Here is a 19,032-nt window from a genome sequence, read left to right as displayed (position 1 = left end):
CCACCACCTCCCTGGGCAGCCTGTGCCAGGCTCTCACCACCCTCATGGGGAACAACTTCTTCCTCATCTCCAATCTCAATCTCCCCATTTCTAGTTTTGCTCCATTTCCCCAGTCCTATCACTCCCTGACACCCTCAAAAGTCCCTCCCCAGCTTTCAGTGTAAAAGGTTACAGTTTCTTACTGTGAGTGGCTGCTGCCTGAGGCTTTGACTTCATTTGAGCATCAGTGAGAGGAAAGCAGAACAATCTCTCTCATTCTCACCTGCAGCTGGGACTCACTTCTCAGGTCTCATTCAGTCACCTGTGTGGAGCTTCCTGCTAGCAGCCAGAGTCTCTAACCCATTACACTTCAGCTTGCCTGCTTACCAGCACCAGGTACTGCAAGCCAAGCCCTGTGGGGTTAGCTGAGTGTTCTTGATGCCTAAGGGATCTTCAGAACTCTGACTCCTCTGTTTCTGCAGAGCAGAATTTGTAACCTTTCCTGGGACAGGATTTGGCTAAGCCAACCTCAGAGGCTCTGTGGCTTGGACTAGGAAATGAATGTCCTGGGTTTGGTTTGTTCTTTCTTTTCCTCTCTTACAGAGCATGGGAGTAGTTCTTTATGTTTTGGTCTGTGGAGCATTGCCTTTTGATGGACCAACACTGCCCATCCTGAGGCAGAGAGTTCTTGAGGGAAGGTTCAGGATCCCTTATTTTATGTCAGAAGGTAACAACCTCTCCTTTCATCCTCTTGGTTATTCTATTCTGGTGTTTGGTTGTTGTATCATTTATGTATGCTATAGAACAGCACAAGCAGCCTCAAAGAGGTACTCAATATTAGTATTGCTCTCAGGGGGGGAGAATTTGGGGGTTGTGTCCTTAATGTTGGATTTAATCTTGTTTGGAGGGACTGTTTTAGCCTTCAGAAGATGTATTTTGCACAGAAACTGGGCCTAGGGCAGCAGCAAGGAGGGCTGCAGCAAGGAGGGCTGCAGCAAGGAGGGCTGCAGCAAGGAGGGCTGCAGCAAGGAGGGCTGCAGCAAGGAGGGCTGCAGCAAGGAGGGCTGCAGCAAGGAGGGCTGCAGCAAGGAGGGCTGCAGCAAGGAGGGCTGCAGCAAGGAGGGCTGCAGCAAGGAGGGCTGCAGCAAGGAGGGCTGCAGCAAGGAGGGCTGCAGCAAGGAGGGCAGCAGAGCAAGGAGGGCAGCAGAGCAAGGAGGGCAGCAGCAAGTTGGGCAGCAGCAAGGAGGGCAGCAGCAAGGAGGGCAGCAGCAAGGAGGGCAGCAGCAAGGAGGGCAGCAGCAAGGTGGGCAGCAGCAAGAAGGGCAGCAGAGCAAGGAGGGCAGCAGAGCAAGGAGGGCAGCAGCAAGGTGGGCAGCAGCAAGGAGGGCAGCAGCAAGGAGGGCAGAAGCAAGGAGGGCTGCAGCAAGGAGGGCAGCAGCAAGGTGGGCAGCAGCAAGGAGGGCAGCAGAGCAAGGAGGGCAGCAGCAAGGAGGGCAGCAGCAAGGAGGGCAGCAGCAAGGTGGGCTGCAGCAAGGTGGGCAGCAGAGCAAGGAGGGCAGCAGCAAGGAGGGCAGCAGCAAGGAGGGCAGCAGAGCAAGGAGGGCAGCAGCAAGGTGGGCTGCAGCAAGGTGGGCAGCAGAGCAAGGAGGGCAGCAGCAAGGAGGGCAGCAGCAAGGAGGGCAGCAGCAAGGAGGGCAGCAGCAAGGAGGGCAGCAGCAAGGAGGGCTGCAGCAAGGTGGGCAGCAGCAAGGTGGGCAGCAGCAAGGAGGGCAGCAGCAAGGAGGGCAGCAGCAAGGTGGGCTGCAGCAAGGTGGGCAGCAGAGCAAGGAGGGCAGCAGCAAGGAGGGCAGCAGAGCAAGGAGGGCAGCAGAGCAAGGAGGGCAGCAGAGCAAGGAGGGCAGCAGCAAGGAGGGCAGCAGCAAGGAGGGCTGCAGCAAGAAGGGCAGCAGAGCAAGGAGGGCAGCAGAGCAAGGAGGGCAGCAGAGCAAGGAGGGCAGCAGCAAGGAGGGCAGCAGAGCAAGGAGGGCAGCAGCAAGGTGGGCAGCAGAGCAAGGAGGGCAGCAGAGCAAGGAGGGCAGCAGCAAGGGGGGCAGCAGAGCAAGGAGGGCAGCAGAGCAAGGAGGGCAGCAGAGCAAGGAGGGCAGCAGAGCAAGGAGGGCAGCAGCAAGGAGGGCAGCAGCAAGGAGGGCTGCAGCAAGGAGGGCTGCAGCAAGGAGGGCAGCAGAGCAAGGAGGGCTGCAGCAAGGAGGGCAGCAGCAAGGAGGGCAGCAGCAAGGAGGGCAGCAGAGCAAGGAGGGCAGCAGCAAGGAGGGCAGCAGAGCAAGGAGGGCAGCAGCAAGGTGGGCAGCAGAGCAAGGAGGGCAGCAGAGCAAGGAGGGCAGCAGCAAGGGGGGCAGCAGAGCAAGGAGGGCAGCAGAGCAAGGAGGGCAGCAGAGCAAGGAGGGCAGCAGAGCAAGGAGGGCAGCAGAGCAAGGAGGGCAGCAGCAAGGAGGGCTGCAGCAAGGAGGGCTGCAGCAAGGTGGGCAGCAGAGCAAGGTGGGCAGCAGCAAGGTGGGCAGCAGCAAGGTGGGCAGCAGCAAGGAGGGCAGCAGCAAGGAGGGCTGCAGCAAGGAGGGCAGCAGAGCAAGGGGGGCAGCAGCAAGGGGGGCAGCAGAGCAAGGAGGGCAGCAGCAAGGTGGGCAGCAGAGCAAGGAGGGCAGCAGCAAGGAGGGCAGCAGCGAGGAGGGCAGCAGCGAGGAGGGCTGCAGCGAGGAGGGCTGCAGCAAGGTGGGCAGCAGAGCAAGGAGGGCAGCAGCAAGGAGGGCTGCAGCAAGGAGGGCTGCAGCAAGGAGGGCAGCAGAGCAAGGAGGGCAGCAGCAAGGAGGGCAGCAGCAAGGAGGGCAGCAGCAAGGAGGGCTGCAGCAAGGAGGGCAGCAGCAAGGTGGGCAGCAGCAAGGTGGGCAGCAGCAAGGTGGGCAGCAGCAAGGTGGGCAGCAGCAAGGAGGGCAGCAGCAAGGGGTGCAGCAGCAAGGAGGGCAGCAGCAAGGAGGGCAGCAGCAAGGAGGGCAGCAGCAAGGTGGGCAGCAGCAAGGTGGGCATCAGCAAGGAGGGCAGCAGCAAGGAGGGCTGCAGCAAGGAGGGCTGCAGCAAGGAGGGCAGCAGAGCAAGGAGGGCAGCAGCAAGGAGGGCAGCAGCAAGGAGGGCAGCAGCAAGGAGGGCTGCAGCAAGGAGGGCAGCAGCAAGGTGGGCAGCAGCAAGGTGGGCAGCAGCAAGGTGGGCAGCAGCAAGGAGGGCAGCAGCAAGGGGTGCAGCAGCAAGGAGGGCAGCAGCAAGGAGGGCAGCAGCAAGGAGGGCAGCAGCAAGGTGGGCAGCAGCAAGGTGGGCAGCAGCAAGGAGGGCAGCAGCAAGGAGGGCAGCAGCAAGGAGGGCAGCAGAGCAAGGTGGGCAGCAGCAAGGAGGGCAGCAGCAAGCAGGGCAGCAGCAAGGAGGGCAGCAGCAAGGAGGGCAGCAGCAAGGAGGGCAGCAGAGCAAGGTGGGCAGCAGCAAGGAGGGCAGCAGCAAGGAGGGCAGCAGCAAGGTGGGCAGCAGAGCAAGCAGGGCAGCAGCAAGCAGGGCAGCAGCAAGGAGGGCAGCAGCAAGCTAGCTGCTTGTTGTTGTGCCCTGTATTGCTAGGCCCCAGGTGACTGTATCCAGGTACCCCTTGGCAGGTTGATGATTTCTGTGGGCTTGGTTTTTTGTCCCCACCAGAGTGTGAGCACCTGATCAGAAGAATGCTGGTCCTAGACCCCTCCAAACGCTTAACCATTGCTCAGATCAAGGAGCACAAGTGGATGCTTGTAGAAGTTCCTGCACAGAGACCTATCCTTTATCCACCAGGAGAGGAGAATGAGCCTTCCATTGGGGAGTACAATGAGCAGGTCTTAAGGCTAATGCACAGCCTTGGAATAGACCAACAGAAAACTATTGAGGTAAAGCAGACTCGAGCAGATACTTGTCCCCTGGAGGGGAGAGTTCTTCTGTTTTGTTGTCCTTGACCTGAAGGTCTCTCCTACTCCAAATCATGCTTCTGACCAAACATAAGTGCCAAGACTCCCTCTGGAGTTACACAACCATTTCCTTTCCATGGCTGATGCAAACCATTGTGGAGGTTGGCAGTTTGAGTACCTTCTGCTGGAAGGGGCTCAGTTCCCCATCACTTCTGGTGACCAATATATCCAGGAGGTGCTGGAGCTCAGTCCCTTCTCTGGGCTCAAACCTTGGGAGTGCTCAGAGGAGCACCTGAGCTTGGGTACAAGGAGTGTGGCAGCCCAGAAGCTGTGGAGATCATAGAATCAATAAGGTTGGAAAAGACCTCAAAGATCATCAAGTCCAACCTCTCACCCAACACCTCCTGACTACTAAACCATGGCTCCAAGTGCCACATCCAATCCCCTCTTGAACACCTCCAGGGACAGTGACTCCACCACCTCCCTGGGCAGCACATTCCAATGGCTAACAACTCTCTCTGGGAAGAACTTTCTCCTCACCTCCAGCCTAAACCTCCCCTGGCACAGCTTGAGACTGTGTTCTCTTGTTCTGATGCTGGGTGCCTGGGAGAAGAGACCAACCCCCTCCTGGCTACAACCTCCCTGCAGGGAGTTGGAGAGAGCAAGAAGGTCTCCCCTGAGCCTCCTGTTCTCCAGGCTAAGCAACCCCAGCTCCCTCAGCCTCTCCTCACAGGGCTGTGCTCAAAGCCTCTACAGGCCACTGGGCAACCTGATCTAGTGGGGGATGTCCCTGCTGAGTGCAGAGGGGGTTTGACTGGATGACCTTCAAAGGTCCCTTCCAACCTAGACCATTCTATGAAGCTCCTGTGAGCTTGCCACTAAAGTGAGATTGATGTTTCCTGTGCCCAGCATCCTGGCCTTCAGATTCAGAGCAACATTTCTCTGCCCCTCTGCCTCTCCCCAGCAGGAAGTCTTCCTTCCTGGTCTCGTAGTGCATAGGAGCACAAGTAGCGCATAAGATGATGCATTTTTGGCTGCACCCACACTTCTGTGCCTCTCTCTTTCAGTCTCTGCAGAACAAGAGTTATAACCACTTTGCTGCTATCTATTACTTGCTAGTGGAAAGACTCAAATCCCACCGGAGCAGCTTCCCTGTGGAGCAGAGACTCGATGCTCGGCAGCGTCGGCCCAGCACCATTGCTGAGCAGACAGTAGCCAAGGTAAGGTCTCCTTCCTAGCAGAGCTGGGCTGAAGGCTGTGCAAGAGTTACTCCAAATCCTTTGCTGTGTCTCTGATTTCTGTGTAGACTTGGGAAGCAATGTTTAGATTTGCCTCCTGTCAGGAGTGGATGGTGACAAGTCTGTTGTCTGGCATGCCTCCCACAACTGCTCCTGCTGCCTCCTCCCTTTCCCCCTCCAAAAGATAAATCACAAAGAAGAGTTTGGAGGGGCCTGGATGAATCTGAAATGAGGAAGGGAAGTTGACTGCATTCTGATTCTGGCTTTCATGGGGATCTCTGTGGTTTCACCATGACTCCCAGGTTATTTCCCAGTCCCAAGCTCTGTGCTTCTGCTTCCCATTGCAGCACTGCCCTTTGCTGAGCATTTCCAAGGGTTTGGCTGGGAAGGTTTGGGTTAAACTGTTAGAGAAATGCCATTTCTGGAGCCTGGGCAAGACTTGGAGCATCTTTTGATGTGATTGACAAACAAGCTGTTGAATTGCCTGAGAGCTGTGCTGGCATGTGCTGTTGATGTGTTTGGGGAGTGGTGCTGCTTTCTGAAATGTCTAAAAGACTGAGAATGGAATTCACCAAGAATGAGGACAGAAATCTTAGCCTTCTGCTTTGGGGATGGGCTGGGAATTGATTATTGCAAGGGCTGTGAGGACAGGCTGAGGGAGCTGGGGATCTTCAGCCTGGAGAGAAGACTCTGGAAGGACCTTAGAGCTGCCTTCCAATAGCTGAAGGGATCCTACAGGAAGGCTGCAGAGGGACTTTTCATGGGGGTGTGTGGAGACAGGCCAAGGGGGAATGGTTTGAAGCTGAGGGAGAGCAGGGTTAGACTGGAGCTGAAGAAGAAGTTCTTCAGTATGAGGGTGGAGAGACTCTGGAAGAGCCTGCCCAGGGAGGCTGTGGATGCCTCCTCCCTGGGGGTGTTGAGGGCCAGGCTGGATGGGGCCTTGAGCAGTTGAGCCTAGGTGAGAGGCATCCCTGCCCATGGCAAGGGGTTGAAGTAGATGATCTGTGAGGTCTCTTCCACCCTGAGCCATTCTGGGATTATTTGTTTCATTTCTGGCTCTCTGGGTTGTTTTCTAGTTAAAACTGTTCCTGTTTTGAAGTTCTTGAAAATCTCTTTCTATAGGCACAAGCTGTGGTACCCTCAGTGAATTTGCATTCACAGAACACAAGGTTGTTGCAGTCTCCAGGCCTCTCCTCAGCTTCAGGAGCAGAAGCCTTTTCATTCCCTCCATCCCCCTGCCAGGCAGAGGCAGCATTTATGGAGGAAGAAAGAGTGGAGACACCAAAGGTACAGTTTCAAGTCCCCCTGCTCTTTTGTCCAAACTGGAAAGGGTTGGTGCCATTTAAATTCCTGCCTAGTGAAAGCACAGCTGGTGCTGGAAGCTGTAGCTCTCCACTGACTGAAGATCAGTTCCTTCTGACAGGGTACAGCTCATGATGCTGGCACAAGGCACTGTGCAGTCAGGGCCAGTGATTAATGTCACTTCCTTGGCCTTAGTACACCTCCTGTGTATTGACAGTGAAGGTCACTGAGCTGGGAGTCTTGCTGCTTCTCTCTGCTTTCAGTAGCCTTTTCCTCACAGAGCCAATAGTTACAGATTCCCAGATTGCCTCAGGTTGGAAGGAACCCTCAAAGGTCATCTTGCCCAACCTCCCTGCAGGCAGCAGGGACACCTCCAGCTAGCTCAGGCTGCTCAGGACTAAATCAAGGCTGATCTTGAATGCCTCCAGGGATGGGGCCTCAACCACATCCCTGGGCAACCTGTTCTAGTATTTCACCACTCTCAATTGTGCAGAACTTCCAACCTCAGTCTCCCCTGCTCCAGTCCTTGGGTAACCTCTCAGGGTAGAGAGCAAGCCAAATGCAAAGACCTTTAGTTGGAAAGCACTTGATTTGGGCATTCTTTTTGGTACCAGCTGAAGAAAACCCTTTGGGCTTCCTTTCCTCAGCTGAAGCAGTCTCTGAGCATCAGGGTCCTAGGTGCTGCAGATCCTTTTGCTCTCTTTCTCCCTTGCTCTTTTCTTTCTTCCATAACTGTCAACAGCTGTATCTATTTTTGATCACTAATCTGCCTCTCCTGCTCTTTGCTTCTGTTCCAATCTTACCACAGCTGTTTGCCAAAGCAAAAACTCAGCCTCCAGCAGTGGTTTTGGTGCTCTCTGGGGTTTGGCTTCTCCGCTTCTTGCGTTTCGGGGCGGGGGACAATGCTCTGTGCACAGCTGAAAGCTGTCTGTCTTCTTGTGCCATTCAGGTAAATGGCTGTCTGCTAGACCCTGTGCCCCCTGTGATGATCAGGAAGGGCTGCCAGTCCCTCCCTACCAGCATGATGGAGACTTCTATTGATGAAGGGATAGAGACCGAAGGCGAGTCCGAGGAGGACCCTGCGCAGGCGTTTGCAGCCCTGCAAGCCGCTCGCTGCGGGAAGCGACGTCACACCCTGGCAGAAGTTACCAACCAGCTGGTGATGATGCCAGGCACAGGTACAGCAGTGAAGCACAGCTACCTCAAAGCTCATTCCCTGCTCCCAGCACTCAGTTCAGCCAGCCCAGAATGAAAACCATTAGGTTTGTAAAAGTGCCAAGCACAAGAGAGTTCCTTGGGTTTGAGACAGCTTTGGGGGCTTCTTCCTTAGGGTTTGCTATCAAGGCCAAAGTGGGGCAAAAACCCCACACCAAAACACTCCAAAACCTGCTGGGCAGAGAGTATGAAAAGCAAAGCAGCAAATAACAGCTGGCTGCAGTCATGCACAGCCCCAGTAGCAACCAATCAAGCCTGGCTTGTTCTTTCTTACACGTCACCAAATCGTTCATCCCCTGAAGATTTTCTGGCAGGAGATGAGGGGAAAGAAAACCTTCTGGATTCTCAGGTATTCCAAACCCAGGCAGATGACCAAGCCTTTCAGCTCAGGCCAGAGTCCTCTCTGTGGCAAAAGAGCCCCCAAACACTGAATGCTCTCCCAGGGAGCCAGTGAACATCACCTGCATAGCATCTTACTGCTACAATAACCAGCAGCAAATCCTCGGTCTGGTCCTGCAGGTGTTAAGTTACAGCTACTTTATGAACCTGGCCTCGTTGTTGTTGTTGTGCTGTTTCCTCTAAGACAGGAATAGCTTGAACCTGTGGCATTTCCTTGGCTAAATTACTGCTGCACTTCTCCCTTTCATTCTGGCTCTTGGCTTGTTTTGTCACAGGCAAAGTCTACTCCTTGGATGAAAACTCATCCCTGGGCAGCATCGATTCAGAGTACGACATGGGATCCATTCAGAGAGATATTAAATTCCTGGAGGACACTCCTTCCTTGAAGGAAATGGTGCTAACCAGCCAGCAAGCCTCCAGAATGACAACCCCCTTCATAGGGCTGAGACCTGCCAACCCAGCCATGCAGGCACTGGCCTCCCATAAGCGAGAGACACACAACCGCTCCCCTGTCAGCTTCCGCGAGGGGCGCAGAGCTTCTGACACATCCCTCACACAAGGTAATTAGAGCCCACATGATACACAGAAGCACCAAGCCACCTTGTGACTCTCTTGTTACTCAGCTTGCCTCACATGTGCTGTGCTAACCAGACATGACTTCACTGCCTTTGTTTGTCTGATGAGGATTTTGCTCTGCTCCAGGAATCGTAGCGTTCAGACAGCACCTCCAGAATCTGGCACGAACCAAAGGGATCCTGGAGCTGAACAAAGTCCAGCTGCTGTATGAACAGATGGGATCAGAAGAAGAACCTGCTTTGACATCAACTGCCACCCAGTTGCAGGACATCATCAATAGTCCTCCACAGGTACTTAAAGCAGAAATCAAGCTCCAGCTTTCAGGTGTTAACGCTCTGGAGAAGTGGGGAAAGCTGATTCGCAGCCAAGGCTCCCTCTTTGTCCTCTGCAGAACAGGGAATAGACCTTTACAACCTAGCCTTTGCCATCCTCGTGGTGTCAAATGAGGTGGGCCTGTTAGCTTTCCAAATCCAGCACTGTATTATTGCTTTTAAGCTGAAGGATGGCTGAGATTTAACAGATCCCAGTAGCATCCTTCCTTGTTAGAGCCTGTCTGGTGTGACTGTAAGCAGTGCAACAGCTGAGGGATAAGTTAGCCTCATGTGTCACTAGCCTCCCATGTCTAGTGAAATGCTAAACAGCTTCTACCAGCTGCCTAGTTGCTGGTTTGGAGCAGAACAGGTCACAGCAAACAGGAATAGTTTCTGCCAAACCCCAGGAATGAAATGGGGGAGAAGGACCCAGGGCACTGTAAGCACCTGAGGTTCCAGATGAAGCTCCAGCTGTTCCTTTCTGCCTGCTGCAAAGCATCACTTCTGACACCCACCAAGTGGTGGTGTTTTCACAAGAGCCTCTCCATGATGTAAACATGCTCCAGTGCTCACAGTGTGCTCATCACAACAGTTTCCTCCCCTCCCCTGTCAGCACTCTCCAGCTTGCTAGAGGTGCTGACTCTGTGCATATCCTCTCCCCTACTGCTGAAAGCTTTCTGCCTTCTGTCATGAAGCTGTGAAATGAGACCTGCACAAAAGCACATTCAGAGCTGGATGTTTTCACAGCCAAAACTGTACATTCACTGTGTCAGGGGGCAAGGCAGAAAATCCATCATGTCTGCTTTAGTTACAGCCCTGAGCCCTTGCCCTTCTGCAGCACAGACAGTTCAGACCCTTCTCATTTAGGCTCTTCACCAAGTGCTGAGTGACACCAGAGACCAGGCCAGCTGGGAAACCTCTGCCAGGGGAAATCCTTAAAGAAAGGGCTGAGGCAGAAAAAAGCCTTTTGTGGGGTTGAAACTTGTTCCTCTTCTCTCTGCAGGAGGAAGCATCTCAGCAGCAGCAGGAAGCTGCATCTGCCTTCTCCAACAGCGCACATCCTCCCTTGTTATCCAGACAGCAGAGCTTAGAAACACAGTACCTACAACACAGGCTGCAGGTACCACACCTCCCCCCAGCTCAACTCCCCAGCAGCTGGCACCACCCAGCAGACTGGGCCTTACTGCTCAGGAAGATCAGTCAGGGCTGAATGCACAGATTCACAGATTGCAGCAGGTTGAGAGAGAGCCTCCAAGGGCATCCTGTCCAACCCCCCTGCAGGCAGCAGGGACAGCTCCAGCCAGAGCAGGCTGCAGAGGGTCACAACAAAGCTCATCCTGAATGTCTGCAGGGATGAGGCCTCAACCACCTCCCTGGGCAACCTGTTCCAGTGGCTCCCCAGCCTCCCTGTGCAGAACTTCCTCCTGATGTCCAGCCTAAACCTCCCCTGCTCCAGTCTCAAACCACTGCTCCTCATCCTATCACTCCAAGCCCTTCTGAGCAGTCCCTCCCCACCCTTCCTGTAGGTCCCCTTCAGAGATTGAAATGCAGCTCTGAGGTCTCCCTGGAGCCTTCTCTTCTCCAGGCTGAGCAGCCCCAGCTCTCTCATCCTGGCAGAGGTTCTCCATCCCTCTGCCCATCTTTGTGGCACGCAGTGCAGCTTCTGACAGCCCTGCTTCCCTTGCAGAAATCCTCCCTGCTGCCCAAAGCCCAGAACACCTGCCAGCTGTACTGCAAAGAGCTGCCCCGCAGCCTGGAGCAGCAGCTCCAGGAGCACAGGTAAGCAGCTTTCAGACTGTGCAGAGGAATTGTTCTCACTCTCAAGAGCAAGAAAAGAACTGGAACAATATTTGTCCTTGGGAAAGAAAAAGGAAGGAGGACAGCAGCCCTGCCATGCAGTTAAGTTGCTGTGCTACAGGCTCTCAGCTAACACTGCCAGGGTGAAGGTAAACTGAAAATAGCTGTGTGCTTCAGGGAGGGATAATGGGCAGAGAAAAGCATAGGAGGAAGCTACCCTACTACTTCTGTCATGTTTAATGTCACCCTCATCCTCCCAACCACCCACTCTTCACAGCCTCCATGTAGCAGTATTCATCCTAAGTCAGAGCATGGATTGTGTGCTTCTGCCTGCTGGGAAGCCCTGCACTCACTGAAGGACTCCCTGTGACATTCCCAGGGCCTAATAATTTGACAGTGAAGTGAATCAACTTTTGCTTCTCAGCTGAAATCAGTTTAGAAGTGACACTGCCCTGAAATAGTTACAGTGAAGAGAACAGATTGGAAGAGTCCCCAGAGCACTGCATGGATTACAGCAGGCAAGCTTTCAGTTGCCAAGGGATAGGACAAGAGGGAATGGACTGAGGCTGGAGAAGGGGAGGCTGAGGCTGGAGAAGGGGAGGCTGAGGCTGGAGAAGGGGAGGCTGAGGCTGGAGATCAGGAAGAAATTCTTGGCAGTGAGGGTGGTGAGACACTGGAAGAGGTTGCCCAGGGAGGTTGTGGATGCTCTCTTTCTGGAGGTGTTCAAGGCCAGGCTGGATAAGGCCTTGAGCAAGCTGGGCTGGTGGGAGGTGTCCCTGCCCATAGCAGGGGGTTGGCACTGGATGATCTTGAAGCTCCCTTCCAACCCAAACCATTCTATGAATGTCTAAGTTAAAAGGCTGTAAGCTCTTTCTGAGCTCATCATTGGGTGATTATCAAACAAGCAAGCAAGCCAGAGCCTAATGAGAGTTATTATCCCTGAGAGAAAGGAAGGCAACAACCCAGCTACAAGCTGTCTGAAACCCAGAGCCTGAGGAAGAAAGGCATAAGAGCACCACTTGATCTGAAGGAACATGCAGTCTGCCATCACTTTATAACCTCATGGCCACTCCTGGCACTGCAGAGTGAGTTGAACTCTTGGTTGGGATCAGCCAGCTGTGTGGAGAGCAGGCTGCTGTGTTTCTTTAAGAGCAGGAGGTCTGCAAAGAGAATTAAGCTGGGGAGCCCGAGGTTTGCTTTCTGCACACTCTCAGCTTGCCTCAGGAGTGGGTTTCCTATTTCTGTAGCTCTGGGAATTGCTTGGCAGGAAGCCTCCACTCTGTCATACCACAGGAATTTGCCAAAGGTAGCTGCAACCTTGCATTGTCTTGTGAATTTTTACTGTTCCTAAAGAGTCAACCCCCCCAGAGCTTCCTAAAAGTTCATGGGGAGCAGCAGAGCTCAGAGAAAAAGAGTCTTGGGGGCTGGGGGTGGAAGGAGACTTAGCTTTCATTAGTGGCCACTGAGGCCTAATCCTGCAGCTCCCAAGTCCCACAGAACAGTGAAGAGCAGGCTTCAAACACAATTATAATTCACCAGTGCATGAGGCTAACTGAATGGCACAGGAAAGATTGCCTAGGCAGGGACAGAGGTTGTCCAAAGGGGGTCAAAAAGAGCTGAGAGGTGAAGGTCTTGCTCTGCTTGGAGCACTGGATGAAGAGGGTGGCCCAGGAATTTTCCAGCGGTGTCCTTTGCTGCTTGCTGGAACTCTGAGTGACTAACAGGCAGAAGTTCTGCTTAGTGCCTCAACACTTCAAAAGACAACCCCCCCTAACTGCTGTTTGTGTCCTTGCTCAGGCTGCACCAGAAGCGACTCTTCCTGCAGAAGCAGTCCCAGCTGCAGGCCTATTTTAACCAGATGCAAATCGCCGAGAGCTCCTACCCAAGGTCAAGCCAGCTGCCCCTCTCCTGCCAGGAGGAGCAACAGCAGCAGCAGCAGCAGCAATCAAGCCAGTTCAGCTTGCAGCAGCCCCTGAGCCCTGTGCTGGAGCCTTCCTCAGAACAAATGCAATATGACCCCTTCCTCACTCAGTACCGGAAGGTGCAGCTGGATCCGCTGCCACCTGCCCAGCTCACCAGCTCCTCGCGCCTGGCGTCGCCGGTCCCGGTGCAGCAGCCACCACAGCCCTATTCCTATCAGACTTGTGACTTGCCTGTTGTCACCTCTCCTGAGCCAGACTACCCAGAGCAGTGCCAGTATTCCATGGACCCAGCACAGCCACAGAGCAGCGCAGCGCTGCCTGACAGCCAGAGCAGCTCAGCGTCTCCCGAGGCCCAGTCGAACTATGATGCATTAACCCTCTCAGAGTTGCCTGGACTCTTTGATTGTGAGATGATGGAGACTGTAGATCCCCAGCACAGTGGCTATGTCCTGGTGAATTAGTGCCATTAACACAGGAGTGGAAGACAGGACAGCAATGGAGGAGGAGCATGCAAACTTTGACTCACACTTTGGTTTTGTTCCTGCCCCCCTGCCCTGTGGTAATTTTTCGACCCTGGAATCAAGAGGGGGAGCTCAAAACTTCCACCTCACTGGAAAAGAAAAGCCAGGAGGTGGGGAGAACTGTTTGGCTGCTGGCTCCTCTTGCTAGCAGGGGCTAGAGAACAGGTAGTGCAGTTTCATCCCACAAAGAACCCAGTGTGCATAGGAAGCAAAGGAAAAGAAGAAGTGAGTTTTAGAGGAAGGAAATAATCCCTCCTGGGACAAGGAAAGGGAAGGGGGGGGGTTGGCAGCATTCAGCTGACATTCACTTGGAGACATGAGAGCAAGAGCACCTCGTGGTCAGCTCCTTGGCAATAAAAGCAATAGTTTTCATGGCAATTCAGGGTAGAGCTGGGTCTGTGCTGGTGGCAGCTCTGGAGGCAGCAGAAGGGAGGTGGAAAGAAGGGAAAGTTGCACTTTGGCATCCAGTTGCTGGGTGAGGTACTGAGGTGGAACTGCTCCATGGTGATCTCTGGGATCACCAGGTCTCCTAGACAGCCTCCACTCCTTCCTGCTAGCAAGTGAAGAGCATTTCCCAAGCCTGCCAGGAACTCTTGGTTGTCCACTAAGAGATGGCTCTACTAAATGACATCCTGGCTGTGTCAGAAGATACCTGGGACTGTCAGAGGGCACCACAGGGGGTTGCAGAGAGCTGGGTGGGGATCAGAGTGAAAAAGGATTAGCTAACACAGAGAGAGAAGGCTTCAACTGCACATTGGGAAGAAGGTCTTTGCTATGAGGGTGGTCAGACACTGGAACTGGCTGCCCAGAGAAGCTGTGGATGCCTCATCCCTGGAAATGTTTAGGGCCAGGCTGGATGAGAGCTTGAGCAAGCTGTTCTAGTGGAAGGTGTCCCTGCCCAGGGCAGGGGGTTGGAATTGGATGATCTTTAAGGTCTCTTCCAACTGGAAGGTGTCTCTACCCAGGGCAGGGGGTTGGAACTGGATGATCTTTAAGGTCTCTTCCAACTGGAAGGTGTCCCTACCCATGGCAGGGGGTTGGAATTGGATGATCTTTAAGGTCTCTTCCAACTGGAAGGTGTCTCTACCCAGGGCAGGGGGTTGGAACTGGATGATCTTGAAGGTCCCTTCCAACCCAACCCATTCTATGAGTCTGTGCTAAGTGGCACCTTGACTTTGTCCAAAGGTGCCTGGAACTGTCAACAGAGCACCCCAGGGCTTTGTAGAGACCTCTAGGTGGGGATGAGAATACTAAAGGATAAAGGATTAGCTAACAGAGGGAGAGAAGAGCAGAAGAACCATGGGATAAATCAAGAGCTGCAGCCAATGGCCTTTACAAACACAAAGCCCCTCCTGGGTGGCTTTTGAAGCCAAGCTCTTTTGGGCAAGCAGGCCTTGCAGGAGGGCTCTGCCTTGGAGAGAAGTTGTGGTGATTGGGAAAGGCTCCACCTGGCCTCCTGTTGCATTTCTGCAAGCAAGCAAGCAACCACACTTGCCTTAGGAACTTGCAGGATGTGGTGCTGGTGGTTGGCTGAGCTGTGTCTAGCTGGAGAGAGAGTGAGGATTTTAGGATTTTAAGGGTTAAAAAAGAAACACAAAAGGAGAACAATCAATGAGCTTCAAGAGAGGAGACAAAAGGCCACCAACCCCTGTGAGGTGACAGTGCTGTGCCTTTTTCAGTTCTTCAGCAGCCTGTGTGCTTTATGTCCCCCTCCAAAGCAGATCAGATGCCCCATTCCTCTATCCTTGCTGCAGCCCAAGTCCCCCCAGAGCACACATTCCACCCTGTGGAACCAGCCTGCTGGTTTAACTTCCCTAGGGGTTTGATTGCTCCTGGGTAGAGGAGGTAGGAAGCACTCACAGCAATACTCAGCATCACCACCTGATGTATCCCAAGCATTTCAAGGAACACTAAAAGCTTTCTCAAGCCAGCTGGGCTCCAGGAACTTTTCACTTGAGTCACAGGAGGATTGTGGAGGAACCTGCAGAAAGTTTTCAGCTCTGTGGGTTTTGGAGGCTGGCTTTAGCCTTGTGGGGAGGGCACTACAGGATGGTCACTGAAGAGGGCAGCCCTCTGCTGAGCAGACATTAAGCACAACTGCAGACTCAAAGCACAAGAGAATGGCAGAGAAAGTGTGCTGCTCACCTGTGAAAATCAAAAGCCACCACTGCTGGGGGGTCTGGCACTAGAAATGAGGGTGTAGGAAGGTGGGCAAGCAGCCAGCATCTACAGCAATAAGACCACACTGGAATGTGGTAGGGCTTCAGTGGCCCTGCACTGGAGGCTGTGGAGGAGGGGAAGGTTTAACAGCTGACAGAAGGCAACTTGCTTCCTGTGTGCTGCAGTTAAGAGAGGCAGCTCCAGTTGCTGTGTAGCCTGTTTGATAATGGTCCAGCTTTGTGCAGCTGGACTCAGTCCACAAGTGCTCAGCTTCTACCTCTGGTATCACAGCAATTCTCAAGGCAGCAGCAAAGGAGAGTTTAAAGAGGAGGGATCACATCCATGCACTGCTGCTGGGGTACAAGACAAAGGAGGGCCAGCTGGCTCTGCTGCAACAGAGCTGGGAGAGAGTGAAAAGGGGGCAGGGTTGGGTGGATTCTGTTCAAAAGGAACCTCATCTGGCACAGGAAGTAGCTATGGAGCACAGCAGCCTTGGATGTTAGGATACTAGGAAATATTTCTTCCCTGGAAGGGTTCTCAGACATTGGAGAGGGCTGCCCAGGGCAGAGCTGGTGTGCAAGCAGCATGGTGCTTAGGGACATGGTTTGGTGGTGACCTTGCAGTGCTGGCTTGAAGGTTGGACTGGATGGTCATGAAGGTCTCTTCCAAGCAAAGATGTTCTGTGAAACCCCTGTGGCACCTGGAGTGACTAACAGAGAAGGGAAAGAGCCTGACAGGCACTGCAGCAGAACAGAGCAGGCAGCTCACTGCTGGAAAAGAAATGATGAAGAAGAAAAGAGGCACTGAAGAGCCCAACCCTCTCATTCCTTTGCCCCTAACCCCACAGCATAATAAACACTTCCTGGAATGTTTCTGTCTGACCAAACACTCAAGGAACTCTGCAGTGAGAACTGCTAGCAGGACCCACAAGAGCTATGGAGACAAACCCCAGTTTAGCTCCAGGAGCTGGGTTGCTGCCAGAACCTTCACCACTTCCTTCCCCAGCCAGCTCCAGGACACTGTAACATTTCAGGACTCCAAACCCACTCTGTTCTGGAGTGCTGCCATTCCCTTTCATCAGGATGTGCCAACCAGCCTAAGCTCCTCTGAGCTTTGCAGCAGTGGGGAAGGGGGACAAGCGACACTGATTGTTCTTCCTGTCACGTAGCTCGGACTGAACTCCTCCCTCCACCCAAAGCACCTTTCACATTTCAGCTCATGTTCCTTGAGGCCAATCAGATGAAGAGGCTGCTGAGGCCCTCCTCATGTGGCAGAGAGTAGCCACTGGGCACCACTTTGGTCCTACCTTGGAAGTGGCTGTTTTGTTCTGTCTTAACATTAGAGACCTGTGTACACTACTGGTTAGGGTCCTGATCCAGCTTTTATCTTGTATTACAGCCTCCTTTGAAGAGACTTTGGTGTGATGTAGATGGGGTGCAAGACACAAACACCAAGGAACCAACCCACCCCCCCAGTTCCTAGGGAGAAAAGTGCAATATGTGTGTGTGTGGTACAGTTCTTTAATGTATTTTTTTAAAGGAGCTAGAGGTTTTAGTCTCTGCTTTGGGATAAATGCACTAGTTGTGTGAGCTCCAGGCAACAGAAGAGGTTCATCTGTAGCTAATTTCCCTGCAACTGATCTGCTGGGCTCTGTAAAGCAATTCCAGTGTATCCATAGGAAATAAAAAGGATCCTGTGCATTTCATTTTTAAACAGCCAGGAGCTCAGGCAGCCCTTGCTGCTCTCCTCTCCTCTCCTTAGCAGCCTTCTCTGCACCCTGGCATCTCGAGGTGGGTTGCTCTCGACAGGTGGTGTGACACAGAACACTTGGCAACAGGAGGAGCAGCTTGCTCTGCACTGACCAAGCTGGGCTGATCATCTTGGGCCTGCTTTGAGGCCAGGCAGAGCCTCTCCTGCCCCTGAAAGAGGCAAAAGAATGACACCAGTGGGTTGCCCAAGTGGTGGGAAGTTTAAATGGAAAGCAGCAAGTGTTTCACAGAAGCTACAAGCATAGTTTAAGCCCAGGCTGTATGAGGCTCTGGCCAGCCTGATCTAGTGTGGGGTGTCCCTGCCCATGGCAGGGGGGTTGGAACTAGATGATCCTTGTGGTCCCTTCCAACCCTGACTGATACTATGATAGTGACTGCAGAATCCCAAAGCATACAGCCCCCCATAGCACACCCCAAGGTCTCCCATGCTCCTGGCAATCAGGAGCCTTTAGGCTCTGCCCCCAGGCAGGCTGCTGCCAGCGCTGTGCCCTGACTCTGCACCCATCCAGGGCAGCTCTGCTGGCTGCTTTCCCGCTCCCCCTGCTGCTCTGCCGACTCCCAGAGCAGCTGTGGGCAGCCAGCCAAGTGGAAGGGTGAAGCTCTCTGCCTGCATGCCCTGCTTGAAGCCCAGACGTCAGCCAGAGCTGAGGATGACTCAAGCTGCACACAGACAGCGACTCTTCGTCACTCCTTCCCCAGCAGCACCACAAACAGGGCAGGAGGAAGCCTGCACACAGTTCCCTGTACAGGCAGAGTCTTTCACTGCTAGCAGGCAAAGGAAAGCCAGAGAAGGGCACACCATGAGGGGTTACCTCAGCTAACCTCCCAAGCTGTCTGAAAGACAGTCCTCACCCCCTCCCCAGCTGCAAAGGCTAAGCTCTCCTTATCCCAGGAGAGACAGCAGAGAGCCCTTCCCCCTCGCTGGGATAAATTCTGACTTCCAGACTAGGTCAGAGCCCTCAAATCCCTTGCAGAGTTGCAGAGCACAGCGTTTCTTGGCCGGGCCCCAGGCCAGCAGAGCTTTCCTTTTCATCGTTCTCTGGCTGACAGTGCTCGTTTAAGCCCCGGGCAGACGGATCAGCAGCAGAGGCTGTCACGGGAGCACAATGCAGAGGCTATCAGCGCAGCGCCCGCCCGGGGTGACAGCAGGGTGCACACAGCCCTGCTGCCCAGCAGGGCTTTGGCAGGCTGAGTGCACCTCCCAGACTCCCTCAGTTCAGCACATAACAACTCCAGGAGTGCAGAGAGAGCTTCAGCCTCTCTCTGCCATGCACCAAAGAGAAGCACATTCAGGATAAGCCCTGAAGATCTTCACTCCCAAATTCTCTCAGCATATAGCAAAAGGCAGGGGAGGGATTGGCTGAAGGAAGAGTGGAGAGAAAGCCCAGGAAAGAATTGGTGCATCAGAAAGGGGGAAAGGAGAGGGCTGCAGAAGCAGAGAGCTGCAGATGCAATAACTGCTTAAAAGACACAACCCCCACCCCACACATGCACCACAGAGGCCTGTGCAGAGCAAGGGAGGACTGCTGCAGAAGAGCACCGACAGTAACACAGCTTTAGCCTCGCAAGGCAGGGTGGAGCAGCACACATGCCGAGAGATGGGAGCCAAGATTGACAGACCCAGCCAAGTTTCAGCTGGAAAAGACCTCCAAGATCATTAAAGCTCAGCCACCGACCTGAAACACGTGCAGAGGAGGCAAGACCAAGACAAGTCACCTCCCTGTGCTGCCCCTGCAGGCTCCCAGGCCATGGACACACTGCCTGCTTGAGATTTTGCTAACAGCAGTGCATTCTCTGCTGAAGTGGACAAAAACAGCCCAGGGAATGAGCACTGTCTGGTAGGAGAGGGGACAGAGAGAGAGAGGAGGAGGAGGAGGA

At 53.9% G+C, this 19,032-nt stretch overlaps 1 protein-coding gene across 2 annotated transcripts in view; it reads left to right on the top strand.

The window, feature by feature from the left end:
- Positions 1 to 17,100, top strand: part of SIK2 (salt inducible kinase 2) — a 34,261-nt gene extending 17,161 nt beyond the window's left edge. Inside the window, exons 6-15 of one of the 2 annotated variants that reach the window (XM_068159937.1) lie at positions 583 to 706; positions 3,706 to 3,926; positions 5,012 to 5,164; positions 6,305 to 6,469; positions 7,434 to 7,662; positions 8,374 to 8,658; positions 8,801 to 8,964; positions 9,989 to 10,105; positions 10,673 to 10,764; positions 12,580 to 17,100. In XM_068159937.1, coding sequence (XP_068016038.1) covers positions 583 to 706; positions 3,706 to 3,926; positions 5,012 to 5,164; positions 6,305 to 6,469; positions 7,434 to 7,662; positions 8,374 to 8,658; positions 8,801 to 8,964; positions 9,989 to 10,105; positions 10,673 to 10,764; positions 12,580 to 13,165 — 2,136 coding nt within the window. In that variant the 3' untranslated portion in view covers positions 13,166 to 17,100. The remainder of the gene's footprint in view (positions 1 to 582; positions 707 to 3,705; positions 3,927 to 5,011; positions 5,165 to 6,304; positions 6,470 to 7,433; positions 7,663 to 8,373; positions 8,659 to 8,800; positions 8,965 to 9,988; positions 10,106 to 10,672; positions 10,765 to 12,579) is intronic. The other variant, XM_068159938.1, reaches the window with a different exon arrangement.
- Positions 17,101 to 19,032: the final 1,932 nt, after the last annotated feature.

Source organism: Melanerpes formicivorus, unplaced genomic scaffold (genome assembly GCF_026170545.1).
Source record: "Melanerpes formicivorus ecotype bairdi unplaced genomic scaffold, bMelFor1.0.p_v2 SCAF_47, whole genome shotgun sequence".
Classification (NCBI taxonomy): Eukaryota; Metazoa; Chordata; class Aves; order Piciformes; family Picidae; genus Melanerpes; species Melanerpes formicivorus.
The sequence above is the reverse complement of the archived record's forward strand: the minus strand, read 5'-3'. Positions and strand labels throughout refer to the sequence as shown.